At 48.0% G+C, this 25,555-nt stretch overlaps 1 protein-coding gene across 5 annotated transcripts in view; it reads right to left on the bottom strand.

Annotated features, from left to right (window-relative positions):
- The window catches only part of CPNE2 (copine 2), a 167,000-nt gene that overhangs the window by 98,768 nt on the left and 42,677 nt on the right, over positions 1-25,555 (bottom strand). For 4 of the 5 annotated variants that reach the window (XM_075940373.1, XM_006121032.4, XM_075940372.1 and 1 more), the window contains exons 2-3: positions 22,920-23,116; positions 4,352-4,531 (exon numbers count right to left, since the gene is read on the bottom strand). In XM_075940373.1, the coding sequence (XP_075796488.1) occupies positions 4,352-4,531; positions 22,920-23,087 (348 nt within the window). In that variant the 5' untranslated portion in view covers positions 23,088-23,116. Of the gene's footprint in view, positions 1-4,351; positions 4,532-5,096; positions 5,201-22,919; positions 23,117-25,555 lie in introns of those variants that run through there. The other variant, XM_075940375.1, reaches the window with a different exon arrangement.

A 25,555-nucleotide genomic window follows, 5' to 3' on the forward strand; every position in this document is an offset into this window, starting at 1 on the left:
GTTGCATTTTAACATTGTACCCACTCTCCCCCCGCCATTGGAGGGGGGGGGGGAATCACTGACTTTGATTATTCAGAACATCAGCCAGAGCACTGAGTAGTTTGTTGAATATGAAGGGTGTTTTTTCTTTATAAGAGGGTTTGACAGAACTGAACCGAAAAGTTTTTAGGGGAATCTAAGCAACATGGGGATGGCTTTTTTTGGAGGGAGTATTGAAACAAAAAAAGAGCTCTAGAAAGTGAAAGTGACTGTGACCAAAGAGAAAGCTACTGGTCTGATGTTTCTCTTAAAGTTAAATTATTGTTATTTTTGTAGTCCCTACAAACTCTAATCAGGAATGAAGGCCAAGGTGACTCCAGAAACCCTTGCTGACATAGCTGTGAGAGTTAGGGGGCAATTTTTTGAAATATTTCTGTAAGGTTTTCCAGTAGCATAGATTCAGTTACATCAGCATAAATGTGTTTTCGCCCATGTAACTTATTCCACTTGCCAAACCAGTATAAACTTTCTAAGCTAGCAGGACTTGTCAGCAGAGTTATACCAGGAGGATTATACCAGGGCTTTTCTTGTGTATGCTTGGCCTTGAAAAGGCAACGGCAGTCTCCCCATCAAAGAGCTTACAACCTAGGCTACAGCAGATGGATTTGGAGATTGTGATGCTGGTAGAGTAGATGCCAGCTCATGCCAAGGCCATGAAGTCTTAACTGAACACTGACAAATGCACAGCGGGAACCAATCTGGCTCACCTGTGCGTTCACATGATTAAAACAGCTGTTAGAATTATAAGAATCTGTTTGGTGATTAGGAAATTCTTGTAAATTGATGCATGCATTAATCACACTCTTAATACCCGTATCCCTTGTTATAAAGAAAATATTTAAATCTCTGGATGCCAGTCTTCTGTAATGGTATAAAGTATCACACCGAAGAAAAGTGTGAAATGCCACCATTCAGCAGAAGGCGTTCTTCCCCGGGCAGAAAGAAGGTTCAGCAATGCCAGACAAACTATTGTGGAACACCAAAGAGGACACAGTACTTCCCTCACTGCTCTCTCCCACCTCCCCTCCACCCATAAAGAGGAAACCAAGAGAATCCCATCCGCAGAGCAGGCTGGTGAGAGAAAAGGAATAATATCCCTAATAAAAAGAAACTATCTCTATGCTGCTTGGGTTCTTAGAGGGCAAGGTAATCTAGGCAGAAGCAAGAAATCCCCAGTGTTTATCCTGGGTTAGCCCTAAGGGAAACACAGAATTTGCTCATTATAGAAATGTATATTACCTTTTAGAACTTAAGTGTGTGTGTGTGTGTGTGTGTGTGTGTGTGTGTGTGTGTGTGTGTGTGTGTGTGTGTGTGTGTGTGTGTGTGTGTGTGTGTGTGTGTGTGTGTGTGTGTGTGTGTGTGTGTGTGTGTGTTTACTTGCTTAAACCTTGCAAATAACTATTTCCTTAGATAGTTTATTATAGGACTTGTGGCAAGCATTGACTCGTGTGAGACTGAAGCTGCAATTAGCCTAGGGCCGTGGTCACCAACCCGTCGATCACGATCGACTGGTCAATACTGAGGGCTCAACCAGTCAATCGCAAGACATTTGGGCCCCTCCCTCCATTTTTCCCCCCCATCCCCAAGAAGCCCCACTACCTACATCCAGCGACAATGGAGGTAGTGCCGGCTTCCTGAGAGGTGGACGGAAGTCAAGCAGCTGCGCACCACTTCTGGGGGTTCCAGAAGTGCGCTGGCTGCTCCCCTCCCCCAGGTCTGTGGGGTGCCGGGAACTTGCCGGGGGGGGGGGGGAAGGAGTCCCCACAGGAGGTGCACGCCAGGGCTTTCCCTTCTCTGCGGGGGGGGAGAGAGTCGTGCGCTGGGGCTTCCCTCCTCTGTGGGGAGAAGGGGGAGTCGTCCCCAGAGACGTCTCAGCAGGAGGCGGGTGCAGGAGACTCCGTGCCCCCAGCAACACTGGCACCCTGCCCCAGCACCCACTAGCACCCTTCCCCAGTACTATGTCCCCTGCTCCCACCAGCACAGCTGGGGCCACATTAGTGAGGCCTGGGAGGCGGGGGGGTTGGAGTAGTTATTGCATCTCACTTGTGTGGCCCCAACCGACTTTTCTTGGGTCAGTGACTCTGATTCAAAACAGGTTCCCTGCCCTTCTCAGAAATAAAGACAACACAGAAACTTTTTGTGTTTGACATAGTATTTTATTTAAAAATGAAGCCTGGCCACCACGCCCCCATCTGGCTGCAGCATCATAACACTCCTGCACCCCCCTTCCAGACCCTAGATCTGAGCCTATCATACACTGGAATCCCCTGCCCTGAGCCCCTCACATACCCCAACCCAAATTCCTGCAACCTCACATTCACAAGCCTGTGGCTTGCTTAGTATCCCAACCCTCCATCTGACCCCAACACTGCCCGGCCTGGAGCCCCGTCCCCGAGCCAGTGTCCCCTTCTCCACCTCCTCCTGCATCCAGATTTCCTCCCAGAGCTTGCACCTCTCACCCCTTAGAATCCTAGAGCTGGAAGAGACCTTAGAAGGCCATCAAGTCCAGCCCCCTGCCCAAGGCAAGACCAATCCCAATTAAATCAACCTAGCCAGGGCTTTGTCAAGCCAAGACTTGTCAAGCCCTTCCCACACCCAAATCCCTCATTCCTACCCCAGAGCCCACACATTCTGTCTCATCCCAGTGCGGGTACAGCTAGACTGCAGGAGTTTTTCCAGGATTCTAGAGATATTCCGGAAAAATTCTTCCACGTCCAAGGACGCGTTTGTTCTTCCAGTTTTTTTAGTGGAAGAGCAAACATGCTCTTTTGGTAACCCCTGTATTCCTCGGAAGGGGGCATCTGAAAGAAGGGGGTTTTCTGACATTTGGACCAGTCTAGACAAGCCAAATGTTAGAAAAACCTCTTCCTACAGAAGAATCGGAAAAAAAAGCAGCCGTGTAGAGCGTATAAGGGCTGAGGATAGCAAGTGATGGAGAGGAGGAGAATAGAGAGGGCGGGGCTTCAAGGAAGGGGTGGGGTCTTGTGGGAAGGATGGGGCAGTAGATCTTGGCTTGTTCTGACATTTAAAAAGTGATCTTGGGTGTAAAAAGGTTGGAGACCACTGGCCTAGGGAAAGTGACTGGTCCTTAGAGACTGGGAGTAAACTAAATATTGTTGTGATTTTTGGTGTAAGGAATCATCTGTCACAAAGGCAAGTTTACCTGGGTGACAAGACATATCGGAGTGCCCACAGGGACTGCCTATGGCTCCGTGGCTAGGCTGTTACAGGCTGTCATAAAGGTTGGTGAACACGTAGTACAGAATTCATAAACCAGTTTGGGGTTAGTGCCCTGCCCCCTTACTGAAGTTGGCACCTGCGCTCTGGAGACCCCTGCCCAGCTGTCTGCAGTGAAACAGGAAAAAACCAGATACATGATCCAGAGTCATGCCAGATGCCTGCTCTCTGTTGTCAGGTAGCAGTGTCTGCTAGGTGTCACCATGCTGGAAGGTTGCAATGTCAAGCTCTCATAAATTAGGAAATGACAGAAATGTTGTGCAGGAAACCTTAATGGCATGTTCCTAGACACAATTCCTCTCCTCGTTCTTTACCCCAATCTAGTCCCTCTCCAGCCTCAGTGTGGCTCCTGACCCCTCTGCATTTCAGTCAGGCAACCTTCCTTCTCCTTACTACATGGCTGCCAGCAATGAGCGTAGGCAAAAGTGTTTTCCATCTCTCAGTTCCAGTGCCTGGTGGCACAGTTGCCTGAAGCACTTAGATGCTGCAGTCGCAGAGAATGTCCCTGCTCACCCCCTGCAGCCCTGGGCGGATGCATGCTCAGTGCAGAGGGAATCTTTGGAGATGATGGCTGCCAAATTCTAAGGAATCTTTGCTGAACGTGTTTGAACTGAGATTTTTTAAAAGGCCTCAGCCAAAGTTGGGTAGTTTCACAAGAACAGCAAGAGGCACATCCCTTATCTGTCTGCCAAATTTTTAGCCTTTTCTCCTAGCCCCGAGGGCAATATTTTATTTTACTTGAACATAAGCAAAACAATGTTTTTTTCTAATCTCATCCTCAGAAATAAGCGAACCATTTTTGATGAAACATCGAAAAAAAAATTCCACAGTAGGCAGACACCCAACATGGGAAATTTCTGCTTGAACAATTAAAGTTTGGCAAAGTCATAAGTAACTGGAAGCAGGATCTTGTACTGAAAAGGGTCAGGAGACCTTCACAAAAGGCAACGCTACCAGCTCTGCCTAGCCCTATACCCACCCTTACATGTATGTGAAGTGCTTAGGAATCCTGCCATATGAGGGAGACACACAAGTGTCTGTTAGCTGACAGGGTGCAGTGTTGCTGTAGACTCACCATGCCCAAGGTGCAGGAGAATTCCCCCAGGAAGTCATGCTCATACAGCTGCATGCTCGACTTGTCCTGATCAAATAGAGCAAACTTTAACTTCTGCACTTCTTCAAAATGGTAATCGACGATGAACTTCTTGGAGAAGGCTGGGTTGAGGTTATTCACAGCTGTCTCTGTCCTGTCGATCTGCAGTTAGAAAAGGAATTTTAGCAAATGATCAGTAGATCTATCAGGTATGTACATGCTGTATCCACCTCATCGTTCACTGGTCTATACTTACTTGGAAGGTCAAATTAAGATACACAACTCCAGCTACATTAATTGTGTTGCTGGAGTCAGGGTATCTTACTTCAACCTTCAACGAGAGCAAACACTCCCGTCAAGGTCCTTTACCCCTCACAAATCGAGGAGTTCCGGCATCAATAGGGGTGCCCACAGAGTTTGATTTAGCAGATCTTTACTAGACCCATTCAACTGAACTCTGGAAAATCGACTGCCTGTAGTCTCGGAAGACCACTCCCAGTGGAGAGCCCAAAGGGCTGCACTGGACAGGGAGAAGAGAGTATGTTTACAGAGAACCCAAAATGCATGCCCATTCTTATCAAAAGGCTGTCCCCTTGCCTGTAACAGCATGTAATCATTCCCTCCTGCTTGGAAGATCTGACTAGCTCTGGCATGGGCTCAGCTAGCTGCTGAAAAAGCTACTGTACATTTTGTTTTCATTAACGAGCTTAGCTGCAATGGAACACACTTTTCTAGAAAGGCTGAGAAAGAAATGACAGCATCTTGGCAGCGCTCACTAGGTCTCTTATGCCCGTGCATGCCCTCAAACGCCACACACAATGGCCGAGGTGAAGCTGAGGTGAATTTGAACTTTGTCCCAGCCAGTATGCGTAGGAGCAGAGTCACAAGGACTGGCAATCAGTCAAAGGATCACAGACAACAACGTACTGTATTGCGTTAAGGGATTGTTTTGGAGCGGTTTCATTTTATACAAAATTCTCACAGATCAGGAAGAGGGAGTACAACAGAAATTGCTGAGGATTCAAAACTGGGAGGAGTAACAAACACCAGAAAGGAGAGAAAAATCCCGTTAAGGAAGCTACGGGTTGATGAGTAAATAAAACCAAATTCAGTGCAGAAATACACACAGGAAAAAATGACCCACACACAATGACAATGGGAGGGGGCCATACAGGAAGCAGCAATGGGGAAGAGACCCAGATGACAGCAAAGCAGGCACGAGTTTGCCTGGGATATGGCAAAAAGAGGCCAATGGTTCAGGAAAGCACAAGTCCCTCCTCACACGATGTGGTGAAAGCCATATCTGACAGCCAGAATACTTCACTCATAAAACATTTAATTCTAATCTGAGAACTTCATAAGAACAATATAAGAATATAAGAACGGCCATAGTGGGTCAGACCAAAGTTCTATCTAGCCCAGAATCCTGTCTTCCAACAGAGGGAGTGAACAGAACAGGTAATCATGAAGTTATTCCTCTCCTGTCATCCATTTCCAGCCCCTGACAAACAGAGGTTAGGGACCACCATTCCTACCTATTCTGGCTAATAAGTACAGATGGACCTAACCTCCATGAATTTATCTAGTTCTTTTTTGAACCTTGTTGAAGTCCTGGTCTTCACAACATCCTCTGGCAAGGAGTTCCACAGGTTGACTGTGCGCTGCCTGAAGAAAAACTTCCTTTTGCTTGTTTTAAACCTGCAACCTCTTAATTTCATTTAGTGACCTCCCTACTTTTGGTGTTATGGGAACAATTAAATAACTTTTTGTTATTCATTTTCTTCATACCTGTCATGATTTTATACACCGCTATCATATCCCCCCTTAATCTCTTCTTTTCTAAACTGAAGAGTCCCAGTCTTTATCTTTTTTTCATATTGCACCTGTTCCAAACCCCTAATAATTTTTGTATCCCTTTTCTGAACGTTTTCCAATGCCAAGATATATATATTTTTAAATGATGCAACCACATCTGTATTCAGTATTCAAGATGTGGGTGTAGTATGGATTTATACAGAGGCACTAAGGGTATGTCTACACTACAGCGTTAATTCGAACTAACTTAGTTCGAATTAGTTAATTCGAACTAAGCTAATTCGAACTAACGCGTCTAGAACTAAAAACTAGTTCGAATTAGCGTTTTGCTAATTCGAACTAGCATGTCCACATTAAGTGGACCCTGAACCGGGCTTAAGGATGGCCGGAAGCAGTGCCGGCAGGGCATCAGAGGAGGACTTAGAGCGTGGAGATGCTGTCTCAGGCAAGCCGAGGGCTGCGCTTAAAGGGTCCCGACCCCCACCCCGGACAGACAGTTCTCAGGGGTGCCCCGCTTGCAAAGCAGTCCTGGCTTGGAGTGCCCGGACTACCCATACTGAGCACATCACACCACTCGGCCATCAGCCTGGCTGCACTTGCCGCAGGCTGCCATCTGGGGAGAGGGGGCAATTGGGGGGCTGCAGGAGAGCTTCCACCCCCAGAAGCCCGCAGAGCCAGCCCAGTCCTCCCCATCAGGGGCTCGTACCCCATTCCTCTCTCACCTACTTCCACTTACCCTTCCCTAGCCCCTTTTCTTGATGTACAAAATAAAGGACAATTGTGTTCAAAAATGGAATCTGTCTTTATTGAACAAAACTGGGGGAGACTGGGAAAAGGAGGTGGGAGAGGGGAAGAGAGAGGGTGGGAGAGGGGAGGGCAACTACAATGATCAGGGGTTGGGAACAGGTCCCATATGAAGAGAGGCTAAAGAGACTGGGACTTTTCAGTTTAGAAAAGAGGAGACGGAGGGGGGACAGGATAGAGGTCTCTAAAAGCAGGAGTGGTGTGGAGAGGGTGCATACAGAAAAGTTCTTCATTAGTTCCCATAAAGAAGGACTAGAGGACACCAAAGGAAAGGAATGGGTAGCAGGCTTCAAACTAGTAACAGAAAGTTGTTCTTCACAAAGCAAAGAGTCAACCTGTGGAACGCCTTGCTGCAGGAGGCTGTGAAGGCTAGAACTGGAACAGAGTTTAAAGGGACGTGAGATCAAGTCATGGAGGTTGGGTCCATAAAGTGCTATTAGCCAGGGGGTAGGAGTGGTGTCCCTGCCCAAGGTTTGTGGAAGGCTGGAGAGGGATGGCACAAGACAAATGGTTTGGTCACTGTCTTCGGTCCATCCCCTCCAGGGTCCCTAGGGTTGGCTGCTGTCGGCAGACAGGCTACTGGGCTAGATGGACCTTTGGTCTGACCCAGGACGGCCATTGTAAGCTCAGGGTCGGGGGTCTCAGTGGACCCCCTTGATTTTCATGCACACCTGCTCCTGGGTGGCCAGGCTGGCAGCTCTCCTGCCCTAGACGGCCACTTTCCTGTGCCTAGTGCGGAGGTCGTGGATGAGGTCCACAATGTCCGCACTAGCCCAGGCGGGTGCCCGCCTCTTGCGGTCCCGGGCAAGCTCCCGGGAGCCGCCAGCCTGGTCCCGGGAAGAGGGGGAGAGCTGGGGGGCATCGGGTGGGTGGCTCGATCCGTGCCAGGTGCAGGGTCTGCTGGCTGGGTGGTGGCAGGCTTGCACCTGGCACAGGCACCGTAGCCAGCCCGTGCCCCTTTAAGGGGTCCGGGGCCGGGAGGGGGGCAGTAGAGTTTCCCTGGTGTTGACCAGAGTGGCCACCAGGGAAACCTGGGGAGGGCTAGCCTCCCACTAGTTCGAATTAAAGGGCTACACACCCCTTAATTCGAACTAGTAAATTCGAACTAAGCTTTATCCTCGTGGAATGAGGATTACCTAGTTCGACCTATGCGCTCCGTTAGTTTGAATTAAGTTCGAACTAACGGAGCGCTAGTGTAGCGCCTATGAAAGTTAGTTCGAACTAACGTCTGTTAGTTCGAACTAACTTTGTAGTGTAGACATACCCTAAAATATTCTCTGTAGGGATGTTACATTTTGTTTAATCGGTTAACTGAGTAGTGGATGGAATTTCCATTAACTACTCGATTAGTCAATAAGGGGGGAAACTGCAGAGCCTCAGTTCTGTTTAATCACACCCTCAAACCACGACTGACCCTGTGGCTCCAGTGGGCCAGGCGCTATACAAACGACAGAGGAGGCAAGGAGTGAGAAAACCAAAGAATGTTTACAAATGGGGAACCAACACACAGCGAGATTGAAGTGATTTGCCGAAAACCTGGAAGTTTGTGGCCAAGTCAGGGATGCCCTGTCTAGCCCCTTAGCCACAAGACCAGCTCTGAGGAGAAAGCCAAGCTAGAGGAAGTTCAGAGAAGAGCTCAGAAATGCTTCCAGCAAGCTAAAGAGACAGATTACTGAGGGAAAATTCAAAGAGCTGAGCAAGAATAGCTTAGTGAAACAAAGGGTATAACCTCATAACCGCCTCTAAAGGTTTTGAGGACGTAAACACACAGGAAGCAGAGGAATGAAAGTGATATAAGGAAGAGCAGTAAGTAACACTCAGATGAATTTAAAACAGGAGAATCTAGGCTGATTTGAGAGATTTCTTATCAGATCTCCTAGGCTGTGGGCTAGAATTGCAAGGGAAACAGACTATCACTTCCCTTATTTCAAGAGAAAGTTGCTGGAGCAATTACAATGCACACTGCTGTGGTTTTATCAAAATGGGCTACTTTGAAGGAGACTAGAGAAGCTCTGTCTCATGAGAACCAGTTTCCAAGCACCAGACAGATTAATTGCCCCATAGCTTGTGCCAAAAGCTGCCTGAACCAAAGGGAATCCAGCCCTGACAGGTTTTTCTTGGCTGCAGGCGCTGGAAAATGGTGATGCTTTGAGCCTTGTTCAGCGTGCTCTCCCTGGAACGATAAATCACACAGTACCGGCCGCTGCCTCTGAAAGGAAGCAGTGTTTGGATTTGCACAGCTGGGGCTGGCATTCAAGTTCAGGATTTTTGAGGCAAGATACCATCAGTTGGTCAGAGTTTGAGGAATTCAGCAGCCACTCTTTAGCTGCCATGAGCCTTTTCAGCCTCTGATTGTCCTTCAACCTGTATCACACTACACAGCAATCCAACATGAATAAGACAGGCATCCTCTTCCTTCAAACAGCCATTCCCAATAGGCGTCGCCCACCCACCCTCTGATGCAGTCCTCCCATCTTTGTTTGCACCAGGTCACATAGTGCACCTTAGAAAACAGCACACTCGTTCACGGGATGAAGAGTCGCCAAATAGTCACCTACCCAATGAGCCTATGCTTATCAGGTAGTCGAGTCGACTACTCGCATTTCCACCACCTCCCCTTGCCGTCTCTATATCAGAGACAGTGGTGGGGAACGGGGGAGCAATCTTAAAAGCCGATTCTCAACAGCACCGTCTCTGCAGCAGGGGCATGGGAAGCAGAGGTGTAGCAGCGCTGCAGCTCTGCCTTTTAAAGGGTATGTCTACACTACCACCTTACTTCGAACTAGGGTGGTCATGTAGTCAACCGGAGTTGCAAATGAAGCCCAGGATTTGAATTTCCCGGGCTTCATTTGCATGTTGCCGGGTGCCGCCATTTTTAAATGTCCGCTAGTTCGGACTCGTGCCCCGCGGCTACACGCGGCACGAACTAGGTAGTTCGGACTAGGCTTCCTATTCCGAACTACCGTTACTCCTTGTTCGTAGCCACGGGGCACAGAGTCCGAACTAGCGGACATTTAAAAATGGCGGTGCCCGGCAACATGCAAATGAAACCCAAGAAAATCAAATCCCGGGCTTCATTTGCAACTCCAGTTGACTACATGACCACCCTAGTTCGAACTAGGGTGGTAGTGTAGACATACCCAAATGGAATAAGAGCCCCCCCATTGAAAAGGAAGAGATGTGGCGTAGTGCGGGACCTGGCATGAGCCGAGACTGCCTGCACGCCCATCTCCTACTGTATTTAAACTGCAGAGCCACAGTGGCCCCGTATTGACTAATTGTGTACAAACTGCATCAAGTACTTCACATCCTCAGTCCAGGTTACCAGGGCAGAGGGAACAGAATGGAGTTAACTAGACTCTTCCCTTCTCCTGACACAACTGGCCATGTTCACATCAGGGCCAGGGCCCAGAAGGCATGAATATGACAGCTCCATATGGGCCAGTGCCAGCTGTCCCAATTGTTCCCATCTACAGTACAAATACAGCCCCCATGACTGTCGTTTCTGAGCACCACACAACCTTCAATGCATGTCTCCTCACCACACCTCTGTAAGCAGGGCAGTGCGATTAGCCCCAGCATGCACATCAGCGGGCTTGTCTAGCAAGCTGTTCCCCGCTAACTGTCCCTGTGTACCTCTGTGGGGACACTTGTAGTCCAGAATAAGAGGGCTTTGTTTCTGTGCCTGTTTGAAGAGGGTTAAGGGGATAAGAGTGTCCACACAGAATTATTTGGAGACAGCTTTTGGCCTTACAGCCCACAGCCTACTTTAATCAGTGCTAACTTCCAAGTATAGCCAGGCAGGCCCCCCAGGCAAGATGTGTGTGGTCATGGGGAGCAGGTCCACACTCCCAGAAGGGGGCATAGCCTCCAGCTGAAGGGTCAGGGTTGGGGGCAGCCAGCCCTCTGCACTACCCAAAGTGCAGCACTGGCCCTCCCTGGGCCTCAGGGCCACACTCCAGCAGTGATTTACTGGGCCTGGGGCTCCAGCCACCACCGTTACTGTGGTAACAGCAGCCAGTAGCCCCAAGCTGCTTAAAGTCGGCAGGCCCCAGGGCAAGTGTGTAGACAGGCCCAAGGTGCTCACAGAGAGAACTGAATTCAGGTTTCCCAAGTGCCAGGCTAGCACCCTAACCACTAGACTAGACCACCCTTCCAGACAAAGAACATTGTCATTCAAACTCCTTGGTCTTCTTCCCTTAATCATATTGACGACAACAAAGGGAGCGGTTCCTCTCTCATTTCAATTCCAGCATCACCCACAACTCGTCTTAAGTTTCCTGTGTAAGAAAACAACTCCCCCCACCATCATCTCCTATGCATTTCTAGAGCACTTACCCACCTCCTGCCTGCTGCTCAAACAGGAAGGAATTTTGCCTCACTGCCTCTTAATGAGACCCAGCATCACCCCCATTCTGCAAGCTGGGAAACAGACCCCAGAGAGAGGTTGAATGACTCCCCCAAGGTCCACACTGAGCAAGCTGTAGAGACTGAACAAAACACCTACATTCTCCTGATTCGCAGTCCCTTGCTGTAACCACTAGGTAACACTTCCCTCTGCTAAAGCACACCTGCCACAAAGACTCCTCCATATGTACCAGGAAGACTACTGGCTTCATCAGGAGTAATGGACAGCGACAGAACGCCTGCAAACCTTGGAAAACTATAAATAGATACATGACAGCAAAGGAAACAAGGACATGCCTTTTAGTTCCACCAAAACGTATTCAGTGTAAGAGACATTTTTCTTGGAGGGACAGAATGGAAATATGGTAATTTTGCTAGAAATTCAAGGATAGCTGGTCTATATAAGGCAGTATCTTATTCCATCTTAATTGCCAGGAAAACATGTGGAGTAAACTAATATTATCTCAGAATAGCTCCCTGCTACACCCAGTGGGAAGATGAAATTCAAATGATCAGCAATACGTGAGCAGTATTAGCCAGCACCCAGGAGGCCCTGGTCCTGTGTCAGAACTGTAGGTGCTGCTGTAATACAAGATATCAATCGGTTTGCTCCATACTGAAGAACCCCAGACGAAAATCCTACCAACCAACACACAGGCGACAGTAATAAAAGCTAAAAAAAAAACCCACGGAGGTTTTGCCCGAAAATTGGAGGCATGCCAAAGACACCACAGAGACCTCACTACTGCTACTGCCCCACAAGGATGGTGATGCACAAGCAAGACCGTATCACAGAACCCTAAGACACACCACTCCACCAGCCACATGCAGCCAGACAGAAATCCCCTCCCCTACCACTGAAATGCAGCCACTTCTGGGACGGGACATCCAGCTGTTTCAACAGCTCAGTGCAACGGCTACACAGGAAATGAAGCTACGAGCCGGCTGATCCTGTGGGAATAGGATTTACGGTGGAACCAGATGCCGTGATTTTACCGCCAGTCTCACAATATTGGGAGGGTTTCTTAGATCTAATCCCCAGCTGCAGGAATCAGGAGATTGCATGGGAAGTTCAGCTTCCATTTAAAAACAAAAACATATGTTTGCAGCCCTTATGATTGTTAAAGGCTTGAAAATGTGAATTGACAGCTCCCTAAAGGGTCAGAGGCTACGTCTAGACTGCAGGCTTCTTTCAGAAGAAGCTTTTCCAGAAGAGATCTTCCAAAAAAGCTTCTTCCGAAAGAGAGCGTCCACACTGCCAAAGCACATTGAAAAAGCAATCTGCTTTTTCGAAAGAGAGCGTCCACACTGAATGGACGCTATCTCGCATGCAAGCAGTGATTACTGTGGATGGAATGGCCACCAGGGCACCTGTGCTTTTTCCTCTTTCCTTTTCTTCTGAAAGAACTCTCGTTTCCCCGTCCCCACACACCTTTTTCCAAAAGAGCTCTTCAGAAAAAGGCTTCTTCCTTGTAGAAAGAGGTCAGAAAAACCCCGCTGTTCTTTTGATTGTTTTCAATCACTGTGATTGCGGTGTGGATGCAAGTGAAGTTTTTTTCAAAAAAACGGCTGTTTTTCCAAAAAAAACTCTTCAGTATAGACATAACCAGAACTTACTATTTTTAAAAAATCTCTCTCTCTCCTCTCCTATATCCTGATGGTTTTTGAGTTCTTGGGGCTGGCAGAATTACTCAGTTTGGATCAGGCACGGGTATGTCGGTGTCTTTTCTCCAACAGAAAGATTTGCTATTTTTACATCCATTCACTCAGTTTCGCATTGTATTGAAAGACTGAGGCTATGTCTCCTCTTCCAGAGGTATCCTGGAAAAACTTCCACCACATCCAGGGAACGTGTCTGCTCTTCTGCTTTTTTTTTTTTTTTGCGGAAGAGCAGACGTGCTCTTTCGAAAGCCTTGTCTTCCTCCTCCCACAAGGAAGAAGGGCTCTTCTGAAAGAGGAGGCTTTTCCGAAATTTGGCCCAGTGTAGACTGGCCAAATTTCATAAAAGCTGCTTCTGAAAAAACTATTGGAAAAAGATAAGCAAATTGTCTGGACAGGAACATGACAGTGGGTGGCACAAAAACAGATGTAAGGTACCTTTGCACTCCCTGTAATGTTGGGGGCAGCTGGGATCTACCTGAACCCTGGCATAGATCAAAGCAGCCACAAGAGTTTAATTAGGCTACAATGGCCTACTCCAGGCCCCATCCATTGGGCGAGATTAGCCGGAGCATAGCACAGTCCGCCCACATGCCTGTCTTCCAAGTATGGCTCCAAATACCCCCTCTGCTGGGAGCATGGCCAGTGAAGAACCATTCCAGCAACCAGACTGGCCAGGACACCCAATGCCAGGGGTATATTCCACCTCCCCTTTGGGCTGACCCGGTGGACCAAAAATCCTAGGCAATCTGGCCCCTATTCCAGGACTGAATTCTGTATTATGCCAAATTGCATCAGCAAAACCATGAAGCTGCACCAGGCAGAGCACCTGTTTCTCTGCTAGCATCTGATTTATTGTTCTTTAAATAAGATCTTCCCTGGTGCCTCAGTAACATGATTAGACAGAATCCCTGTGGACCCCTCACAGAGAGCTCATTTTGCCCCACTCCATGCAAGAGACCTGGGGCAGCAGAGTTGAGTAACCGGGTCTGCAGCCAGAGGGCCGGCTGCTTGGTTTTAAAGTGAGTGGAGGAGGCTGGCACAGGGAGTACCAATCCACAGATCATTCCCCTGACTTGCAAAACCCAGCCAACAACAAACAACTCCTAGGACTACGCTGAGCAAATGCTACAGCCTTAATTAGGGTGCCAAAGACCCTTATTAGCTCTTCAATTTGGGAGACTGCTGAAATTACTACCCTCAAAGCACTGTTATTTAAACTCTATATTAGCAGCACTACAACGCCTCTGGGAGAGGTCAGGAGAACAGAGCTGTGCCCTCAGGCTAGCCTAGCTCAGAGAAAAGAGGCCAGTGGTGGCAACGGGGAAGAGATACATTGTGCTGAGGAAAGAAAGTTGGCAAGAACCAAAAAAGCCACATTTTCGGAGAAACTGCAGCGAGATAATAGATTATAAAGCCCTGGTGACCATGTAGTCTGGTCTCCTGCATAAGCGCAGGCCATGCAACTTTCCTGTGTTCATTGCGCTTGCTTTGCTCCATACTGTTGTGTTTCTAATGGGCAGCAATTCTGGAAAGAAAAGCCAGGGCTCAAGGAAGGGGATGTTAATCAGCCTTGTGGTAACGCTGATCCCAAAGGGATAGTTATTTGATATCTTGATATTGCAGAAGGACCCTCTGGTAAGACAGGGAATTGCTCCAAAAAGCAACTGTACAAGGTTATCAAGACCTCTAATTGCAGACGTTACCTCTTGCTCCAGCCCCTCCGATCAACCTCCTAGCTGTTCCAAATTTAGCAGAACATCCTTCAGCTGGACCAGGCTGCCTATTCATCTGGGCTACAAGGCAGGCCACTTTACACAAATATAATGAGACTTCCCATTAACCTGAGGCTGCTCCAAGAACCTGGGGACCAGGAGTTCTGCTCTCATCCCTGCTGACTGCTGCACAGTACTTCCACGCTCTTTGAAAAAGATGTGCCTCACCACGCTCACAGGCCAAGAGCTTCCCTTAAAGCAGGTCTAGAGTTGACCATCTGTCCATTATGCTGCAATGCACAACAAAATACAGGGGAGGCTGCTCTCTAGTCCTTTGTCACATCTTTTGACTCTTGGTGTCACAGAGGTATAAACTCCAGATTTGCATGAAGTTAACCTGCTAGTTCCTCAGAAGACTGATATGCTCTGTGGCAACCTCCAGTGCAATACATACATTGACCACACTGGTGCTGCTGAGCACGATTAGCTGGTCCGGGCAATGAAATGCAAAGAGGGAACAGGATAGAAACAGCAGGAGGAGACTCTGTGAGTCACTGGGCCTATCAATCTATCAAGAGTGGCACAAAAACAGTCAGCCATTCTCTCCAGGGTACGCCAGGAAGGGCATTGGTCTGCGTGCCTCACTGCATCTCACAAAAAACAGGACTATGTAGCACTGTAAAGACTAACAAGATGGTTTATTAGGTGATGAGCTTTCGTGGGCCAGACCCACTTCCTCAGATCAAATTGAGGAAGAAAATTGTCACAGCCATATAAGGATACAATTAAAAAAATGAACACATATGAGAAGGACAAATCAAATTTCAGAACAGAAGGGGGATGGGGGGAGGAGGGGAAGGTAAATGTCTGTGAGCTAATGATAATTGGGGAAGCTATCTTTGTAATGGGTAAGATAATTGATGTCTTTGTTTAAGCTTAGGTGTAAAGTGTTGAATTTAAGCATGAATGACAGTTCAGAGAATTCTCTTTCAAGTCTTAAAAGGTCTTTGAAGCAGGATGCAGGTAATCAAGTCATCGAGACAGTGTCCTTTCTGGTTGAAATGGCAAGAAACTGTTTTTACTTTGTGATCCTGTCTGATATCTGTTTTGTGGGCATTGATTCTTTGGCAAAGAGTCTGAGACGTATGTCCAATGTACATAGCAGACGGACACTTTCGGCACATGATAGCATAAATTATATTTCTGGATGAGCATCTCACAGTGGTTTCTTTTGGCCACCACATCCACAGGGCATCTGTTTAATGGCAAACTGAAATACGACACTCCTAATTTTTATGTAGCCCTTGGCCTGTGTTTTTTCAAAAGGGGAACCAATCTGACTGAAATGAATCTGAACCCAATCTGAACTGAAACCTTTGTCAGCATTATATGGCACCGTATGTAAGATACTGCACCAAGTCTGAGGATATTTCTTTCACTTAACTATCGCCCCCTTGTCTGGCTTGACTGTTAGTAGCTGATCACAGAAGGATTTTCCCTACATGCTGAAGGAGCTTCAACTTCATGGTTTCTCTCATCTACGCCTGCTCTTACAAAAAGGCATTAGCCACCACAAGCCCATTACACACAGAGTCTTCGCTTCTCAGCTTGTCCTATGAGACAAAATCCTCCATCAGAGTCCGTCCCGTTTACATTGTAGGGCACTGCAGTACAATGTTGCCTCAAAACACTTTCAGGGCACAAAATTGCATAATGACACACCAAGAGTCACCAAGGCTATGTCAGCCCAGAGACCGTCTTGTAGCATATCAGGAGAAAACATTCCTGTTGCCACAGCTGTGCCTTACTGGGAATAACACTGGCCTGCCCTCGTTCTCTGCCCCGCCCACTCATTTGTGGATCCCAGCCAGCTGTTCTCGAAACCCAAACATTAGTACTCAGGAGCAGTGTCTGTTGGCACTTTCCAGCTGGAAATAGCCCAGCCACCGGCAGCAAAATTCTAACAATGTGCTGACCTTTGCTGAATCCACAAAAGCAGAGTGCCTTCGAAATTGCCCATCCAAGACCATTCAATGCTGCAAAGTAACCGGGCCTAAAAATAGCAGATGCAAAAAAATAAAACCACACGTTGGATTGTGTTGTAAAGAAAGCTGGTTTTGAAGTCCTTTGACACAATCTTATCGGCAGCAAAAGAGGCCCTTAGAATTATGACAGGTTAAAGAGACAGTGCATGACAAGGTTAGAAATCCTGTCAATCTAACCCAGATCACTGCATTAGTATCACCAAAATAATTCAAGACTGGGCAGTGTTTTAGCTTTCAGTTTAAGTGAAATTTGACTACTGTTGAAAGGTTCTGAGAAGTCATAATCCCGGAGACTTAAAATCTTCTTTAGCCTCACAGAACAGGTACAACACAGCAGTGAAAGATTCCCAGGCCACACTCACCAGCACCTCATCAACATTCCTCCTCTCTGGCCGAGAGAGACCAATTCTAGGGGCTAAGGATAGTTCAGCTTTTTTGCCAAGACCATTCAGTCAGCCAAATGAGTTCCAATTGTGTGTCCCCTCCGAAAAGCACTGACGTCTTCATGGACAACCTGCCTGTTCCACATAAGACTCAAGAGTGGCCTTTTGCTATTATCTCCTGCCACTACTGGTGTGGGCCAAATTCAAAGAGGTGATGTACAGGTTAGAAGCAAATAGCCGCACAATACTCCAAGTGCTGTTTACAGTTTTTCCATTCAGCAACTTGTTACATAATGAAACTCTTCCAACACATTCCATCCCTCAGAGACACAAAAATAAACCTGCAGTTCCTTGCTCAAACACGTTGGCCCTGTGCCATATTCAAGGCTTTCATTGAACACCGAGCCCACACATTCTGTCTGCACAGTCTTGGGTTCTAATTTTAAAATGTGAAACTCCCCACTCATTGTCACAGGAGGACAGGTTGCCCGTAATTTTTCAAAGCAACCTGTTCTCTAGGCCGGAGGCAGTCCACAAAGGCTGCCCTTTAGAAAGTGGTGAACCCTTGGTGCTAAGATACTGCAGGAACCTTTGTTAGGCAGAGGGGAACTTCCACTTCAATCCAAGGAAACAGAAGAGAGAGGAATTGGGGTTGGTTTTCTGGTGCTCTTACTAGAGAGCTGTCTAACTATGGCAAATCAAAGACACTCCCTAGGGTATGTCTACACTACCACCTTAGTTCGAACTAGGGTGGTAATGTAGGCAACCGGAGTTGCAAATGAAGCCCGGGATTTGAATTTCCCGGGCTTCATTTGCATAAAGCCGGGCGCCGCCATTTTTAAATGTCCGCTAGTGCGGACTCCGTGCTGCGCGGCTACACGTGGCATGGACTAGGTAGTTCGGACTAGGCTTCCTAGTCTGAACTACCGTTACTCCTCCGGTTGCCTACATTACCACCCTAGTTCAAACTAGGGTGGTAGTGTAGACATACCCCTAGAGGGGTAGCTACAGTGAAGTCCGTGGTATTTGCCAATCCAATCTGCAGGAGCTCTCATCCACAAATGCAAAGGTTCAGTCCAGGCAGATTACAACTCCTAGCACACAATGGTCTGCTTCCATCTGCGAGGTAGATCAAGAAGGACCCTTACATGTTAGGGCCTATATGCTCCATGTAAAAGATGAAAACTAAAATATTGTCCCTCTTACGCAAGTGGTCCCAAAGCTCCAAGATCCCAACTCTCCAGCCCCTGACTTAGGCAAGGAATGTCTTGCTTCCCAAATACAAAGTGCCCAACATGTTCTTGTATGCAGGATGTGGCCTGGTGGTGCATTCCAACCTGGTGCGTATTTTCAGCAGCATAAATGTTTGGCTGGTGCTTCTTTTTTATTTATTTTTTATGATAGATCCTTAATAACTGGCCAAAACCTACCTAAATTATCAAATAATTCATCCAATTAGTGAATCAAATAACTCATCCACCAGTAGTTTCATTAGCAACTTAATACTGCAGAGGCAGAGTGCTTGAAACAAGACCCCGCAATGGCTTTTTGTGCTTTCCATTTTTAAGGGGGAACAAATTAAATATCTTGTTTTCTTCATCTAGGTTTAGAGCGTTTGGATCTGATGGCAAAAGAAACAAACCACGACAGTGTAAAGACAAAGCTTCTGCTTCGTGTCGTCTTCTCCTATGGAGGGTGACAGGTGCGGTACATATGTCTCATCAAGCTAAGCATGGTCAAGAGTCAAGTTCAAAGGCTTCTCCCAGTGAGTCACTGACTGGACTGCAGTCCACAGTGCAGGGGAGATTCTGAAGCTCATCCCTTCAGCGCCACCCGCATGGCCACACCTGCTGATTTGAAATTCATTCAAGGCCTGACCCCAAACCCATTGACTTCCAAGGGTTTCAGCTGAGGCCAAACACAACCCACCCCTATAGCCTCCCGAACAATGCAAATCTACAGTGCCCAATCACCGGTCCAAACCTGCACCACCATGTAATGTTTCATACTGTGACATTGGCTTAATGGCTCACTAATTCAAATACAAGGAACAGTTTCATACTTAGCTTGGATCCAAAACACAGCTCATTGTAATCAACTTGGAACTGCATCTCTGGATTCTAACCAGGGCTTTGGCACCCTGAACCCCACAGTAGATCAGCATTGCGGGGTACTCCTCTTGGACTCAAGTCATTAGGGATCATGACAGCAATGCAATGTGGAGGCTTCTGGCCTCAAAAAAGGAGGCAATAAGGATCCTGCGCAAAAAGGGGGTTTTGCACAAAAAGGAAACATCCACACTGCTTATTTTTGCACAAAAACCTCTTGCGCAAAAACGGACCGGAAGAGATTATGCAAATGAAGTGCAAAAAAAAATGCTAATCCGCACTTCATTTGCAGTGCCTCTTCCAGCAAAGCGCGTAGTGTAGACATAGCCTATAAGTTTTTATCAAAATGGCAACAGAGATGTGTCTACAAGATGAACGTAATGACAGCAAACCACACGAATCACAGTGAGAACTCATATATCTATGCCAGTGGCTCTGTGAAGATCACTTATGCCTAATACAGAGGCTTTCAGCCAACCTTGGGAATGCTCTGAAGTTTCCAATACATGACAAATTGTTCCTCTTAAAGATAAACACTGAGCAGACATGAAAAGGCACCAACACATGCAACCATGTCTAAATGAAATAAACAATTCAGGGGACCAATGGAAAAATATGGACATTTGGCTTAATTTTAACATGAACTAGGCATCCAACTGGGCTTAGAGAACTTTGAAAATCCTCTCCCCCTCCCCTCCCCCCTGCTGAGTTGTGTCTTAAAAACTGGATTATATATCCCCCAGGCACAAGCTGTCACACTATTTTCATTACTTCCTGTTTCTGGTCCATCTGGAAGCACTACAAAAGTATGTGCATTTCGGTTCTTCTGCCTCAAAATTTTTTTGTCTGGGCTACAGGCATACATAGAGGGCAACTTGGAAGACATTTTAAGTGTTAGCTTGTTCTAACTATGGACCAAACCCCCATGGCTTGGATTTGGGAGAAGGTTCGGGTGATTTCTTGTTTTACATGCATTTGTTCTCCCAGCCCCCTTTAACATAGCATTCCTTTTATAATCGCTTTTCACGAATTCAGAGAAATCAAAACTACACCACACTGAAAACTACAACGTGTTTGTGAAAACAGCAGGATTTAAATGATGGAGCCATTCAGTCTACAGCAATGTTTTTCCAAGTGCTCCACGAAACCACTTTGAAAAACCTGCTAACTGGCCGCTCCGGTGTGTTTACAGGCAGTCCCCGACTTACGCGGATCCGACTTACGTCGGATCCGCACTTACGAACGGAGCTTTCTCGCCCCAGAAGTCGGGGCGAGAAAGCCCCGTTCGTAAGCTGCTCCGGTGCCCCTGGTCTGCTGGAGACCGTCTGCTGCTGCCACTTGGGTGCCGGTGCCTGTGGTCTGCTGGGGACCGTCCCCAGCAGACCACAGGCACCGGGACCCAAGCGGCAGCAGCGGGCGGGTTCCTGCGCTTCTGAGGCTTTGCCAGAGCAAAGCCTCAGAAGCGCAGGAACCCCCGCTGCTGCCGCATGAGACCCGGTGCCTGTGGTCTGCTGGGGACGGTCCCCAGCAGACCACAGGCACCCGGACTGAAGCCGCAGCCGCGGGGGGGTCCCGCGCCTCTGAGGCTTTGCCAGCGCAAAGCCTCAGAGGCGCGGGGAACCGCCGCTGCTGCCGCTTCAGTCAAAGCGGCAGCAGCGGCGGTTCCCCGCGCCTCTGAGGCTTTGCGCTGGCAACGCCTCAGAGGCGCGGGACCCCCCCGCGGCTGCGGCTTCAGTCCGGGTGCCTGTGGTCTGCTGGGGACGGTCCCCAGCAGACCACAGGCATCCAGACTGGAGCGGCAGCAGCGGCGGTTCCCCGCGCCTCTGAGGCTTTGCGCTGGCAAAGCCTCAGAGGCGCGGGACCCCCCGCGGCTGCGGCTTCAGTCAGGGTGCCTGTGGTCTGCTGGGGACCGTCCCCAGCAGACCACAGGCACCGGGTCTCATGCGGCAGCAGCGGGGGTTCCCGCGCTTCTGAGGCTTTGCTCTGGCAAAGCCTCAGAAGCGCAGGAACCCGCCCGCTGCTGCCGCTTGGGTCCCGGTGCCTGTGGTCTGCTGGGGACGGTCCCCAGCAGACCACAGGCACCCTGACTGAAGCCGCAGCCGCGGGGGGTCCCGCGCCTCAGAGGCTTTGCCAGAGCAAAGCCTCAGAGGCGCGGCACCCCGCTGCCGCTGCGGCTCTGCTCCCCGTGTCCCTGGTCTGCTGGGGGGAGGGGGCGCAGCTAGTGTGCTCCCCCCCCCCCCCCAGCAGACCAGGCTTTTGTTTTGGACTCTGGGGCAGAGCAGCTGGGGCGCTGCCGATTGGTCCTGCAGCGCCCGTGGGCACTACTAGACCAACCCGGCAGCACCCCAGCTGCTCTGCCCCAGGTCCTGATTCAGCCGCTGCTGGTCAGTTTCAGCAGCGGCTGAATCAGGACGTCTGGGGCAGAGCAGATGGGGTGCTGCTGGGTTGGTCCAGTAGCACCCCAGCTGCTCTGCCCCAGGCGTCCCCAAGTCAGCTTCTGCTGAAACTGACCAGCGCTGACTACAGGAAGCCCCAGGCAGAGTTGCTCTGCCCCGGGCTTCCTGGAATCAGCTACTGATCAGTTTCAGCAGCAGCTGACTTGGGGACGCCTGGGGTTCTTAAGTTGATTCTGTATGTAAGTCAGAACTGGCCAGTTCCGACTTACATACAGATTCAACTTAAGAACAAACCTACAGTCCCTATCTTGTACGTAACCCGGGGACTGCCTGTATTTACTGGCTCCACGGCCACAGATGCTCGCAGATCCCATGGGCTCGGTTTGATGTCTGCAGCCTAGGCAAGCCACAGGAAGCAGTGGCCCAGCCCACACTGCTACCTGCGGCTCTCCCTGGCTACAAACGGCAAACTGGAGCCAGTGATAGCCATGAGGCTCTGTGCCCACGGAGCTGGTAAATAAACACACCGAAGCAGCCAATTTGAAGGTTCTTCAAAGAGGTTTCGTGGAGCACTTTGAAGCTATGTCTACACAACAGAGTTTTTCAGAAAAATGTCTGTTTTTATGAAAAAACTTCACTTATGTCCACACTGCAATCTCATTCTTTCGAAAAAAAAAAATCAAAAGAATAGAGGGTTTTTTCCGACATTTACAAGGAAGAATCCTTTTTCTGAAAGAGTTCTTTTGGTAAAAGGCATGTGTGGACGGGGAAGAGGGAGTTTTCGAAAGAAGAGGAAAGAGGAAAAGCACAGGTGCCCTGGTGGCCACTCCATCCATAGTAATCACAGCTTAAACGCAAGATAGCGTCCATTCAGTGTGGACGCTTTCGAAAAAGCGGATCGCTCTCTTTCAGAGGAAGTTTTTTCAGAAGATCTCTTCTGGGAAAGCTTCTTCTGAAAGAAGCCTGCAATGTAGACATAGCCTGAGAAATACTGGTCTAGAGGACATTTATAAACGGAGGCACTGGATTCTTCTGTGCTGCAGTTCCTCCATTCTGTATTTCTTGTCCACTCAGGCCCTGATCATGCAAATAATTAAGGACATGCCTAACTTCACTCATGCACCGATCCCCGTTGGCATCAGAGGGACTACTCACACCAGTGAAGCGGTGTACACCGCAATAGCATAGAACAGACAGTAGGAGGACTTTGAGACTTACCTCTGTCCATTTGCCATTGACTTCCACGAATAAAACACAAAATGGATCAGATTTGGAGGTGACATCTCTGTCCAGAAGATTTTGGCCACACACAGATAATTCGACTTTGCAAACACAGTACTGGGTGCCAATAGGCCCAGCGGGGGAGGAGCTTAACGTATACGCCATGGACTCTGGTAGTAAAAGCTCCAGACAATCTGCAGGAAACAAGGGAATGGAGGAAGTGTCAGTCATGGAAGAAAAGCAAACAATGGCTCACAGTAGCAAACACTACATCAGGATGGGGGCGTCAGCAGCAGAACCCCCAAAATATCCAGAGTCTAAACTTTTTATATTAGCTTCATCCTGGAACATGGCTTCCCACCCTGATCTGTCCCAAGCATTTTATTTTGTCTGTCTAAAGGCCCAAGTGACGAGGGAAAAGATACCGGATATTAGAAGACATAACCCAGCAGATAAAGAAACAACAAAGTCCAAGACTTGAAGTTAGAAAATTGAAACTGAAAAGATTTTTTTTTTCAGCAGCGAAGGTAGTGAACATTGGAACAGCTTACCCGGAGCCAGGTAATTACCCCATCAATTGGGGTAATCAGAAGGCTGAAAGGGATCATTCTAGTCATGTAGTTTGACTGGCCAGAGAGCTTCCCTGAATTAATTCCTGATGGTACTAGAGCATCTCTAACAAAAACATCCCAGCTTGATTTAGGTATTTTCTATAAGAAAGAATCCACCACAACCCCTGGTAAGTTGTTCCAATGGTTAATTATTCTCACTGTTAAGAATGTGCATCTTGTTGAAGATAGACAAATGCAGGCTAGAAACTTCATCTGAAATAAGATGCAGAAAGCCAATCCCACCAATAATAATAGTGGAAGGAAAGAGGTGGAAAGAGGTGCAATTCTGGGAAAAGCCTAGTGAATGGAGATGAGATTGCTATTAAGCTGGTGCCACAATGCTGCAGAGCCACCAAGTATGTGCTGGCATTTAAAAATAAGCCAGTGCATGTTCTTCAATACCCAACAGTTAAATTAGAACAGGGTGATGTGGTCACACCCCACAAAACCAAACAGCAAGTCCTGGCTGTGTCTGAGTCACCAGCTGCCCTCTATGCAAATATACAGAGGCTCAGGTCAGACTCTAACATTTTTTTAACCCAATAAGTAAGCTATTCATGGGGCAGAGAAACATAGAAGGGAATTCCCAACAGGCTGCAGGCCTCCCACCTCGAGCTGGACACGTACTGGCAGTGCAGGCTGGGCAAACAGAGCTAGAAAAGCTGCCTGCAGCCTCGCGTGTCTGACAAGGGATCACTGTTACACCACATTTAAACCATGTGAGAGCAACACTTAAGGCCAACAGATGCTATTTCACTGCATCAATGTTCAAATCTGACTGCAAGTACTTCAAACAAAAACATTCCCTGGCAGCTTCTATAATTTAGACTTTGCAGCCTTGTGCATGCGAGCTTGAGAGGGGGCGAAATTTCGAGAGTTTCAAGACTTACCCCATGATGATGGAAGTGTTAAAGCAGTACAGCTTCTGCTAGTATGATTATAGAAGCATAAACAATGCTTTATGTCAGTATAACAATTCCGGTATGGGAAGGGCAATGAACTATACTGATCTCAGACACTTTTATACCAGTATAATTGCACCTACACGAGGCATCATGCAAACAAAAACCAAAAACTAGCCAAAGCAGTATTGTGTTTAGACGAGACTTAGGTGGTTTTGGAGCCTACGTCTCATTTCCAAAAGTGATGTAGGAATGGAAGAACCTAAGGTCAAATTTTAAAAAGTGACTAGAGATACTGGGTGCCCAAGCTGCACAACCTGAGAGCAGCTTGATTTTCAGAAAGGGCTGAACATCCACTCTTTGAAAAAATCCAGTCTCCTAACAGTATTTCTTATAGGGCGCCCCAAAACTCTCTACTCAATTATAAAATTCAGGGCTCAAACCTCACTGAAAGCCAATGGGATTTAGGCCTACAAGTGCCTAAATCATTCTTGGAAATGTAACTTAGGCCATTTTAAAAACATTTTTCCCTAGGTATCTGCTCGACACGTCTTGTCCACATGCTCAGGGTCTAACTGATGGTCACATCTGGAGTCTGGAAGGAATTTTCCTGAGAGTTAAATCGGCAGAGATCCTGGGGGGGGGGGGGGGGGGGGGGGAGGGTTCACCTTCCTCTGCAGCACAGGGCATGGGTCACTGGCAGGTTTAAACTAGGGGAAATAGGTGAATTCTCTGTAACGTGAGGTCTTTAAACCATGATGTGAGGACTCGAGTAACTCAGCCAGAGGTCAGGGGTCTATTTCAGGAGTGGGTGAGGTCCTGTAGCCTACAATGTGCACAAAAACAGACTAGATGATCATGATGGTCCCTACAGACCTTAAAATCTAGGAATCTAGGGGTGTGTCTAGACTACATGCCTCCTTCGACGGAGGCATGTAGATTAGCCAGATCGGAAGAGGGAAATGAAGCCGCGATTAAAATAATCGCGGCTTCATTTAAATTTAAATGGCTGCCCCGATCTGCCGATCAGCTGTTTGTCGGCAGATCGGGGGAGTCTGGACGCGATGCCCCGACAAAGAAGCCTTTCTTCATCGACACAGGTAAGCCTCGTGAAACCAGG

The sequence above is a fragment of the Pelodiscus sinensis genome, chromosome 12 (genome assembly GCF_049634645.1).
Source record: "Pelodiscus sinensis isolate JC-2024 chromosome 12, ASM4963464v1, whole genome shotgun sequence".
In the NCBI taxonomy this organism is placed as follows: domain Eukaryota; kingdom Metazoa; phylum Chordata; order Testudines; family Trionychidae; genus Pelodiscus; species Pelodiscus sinensis.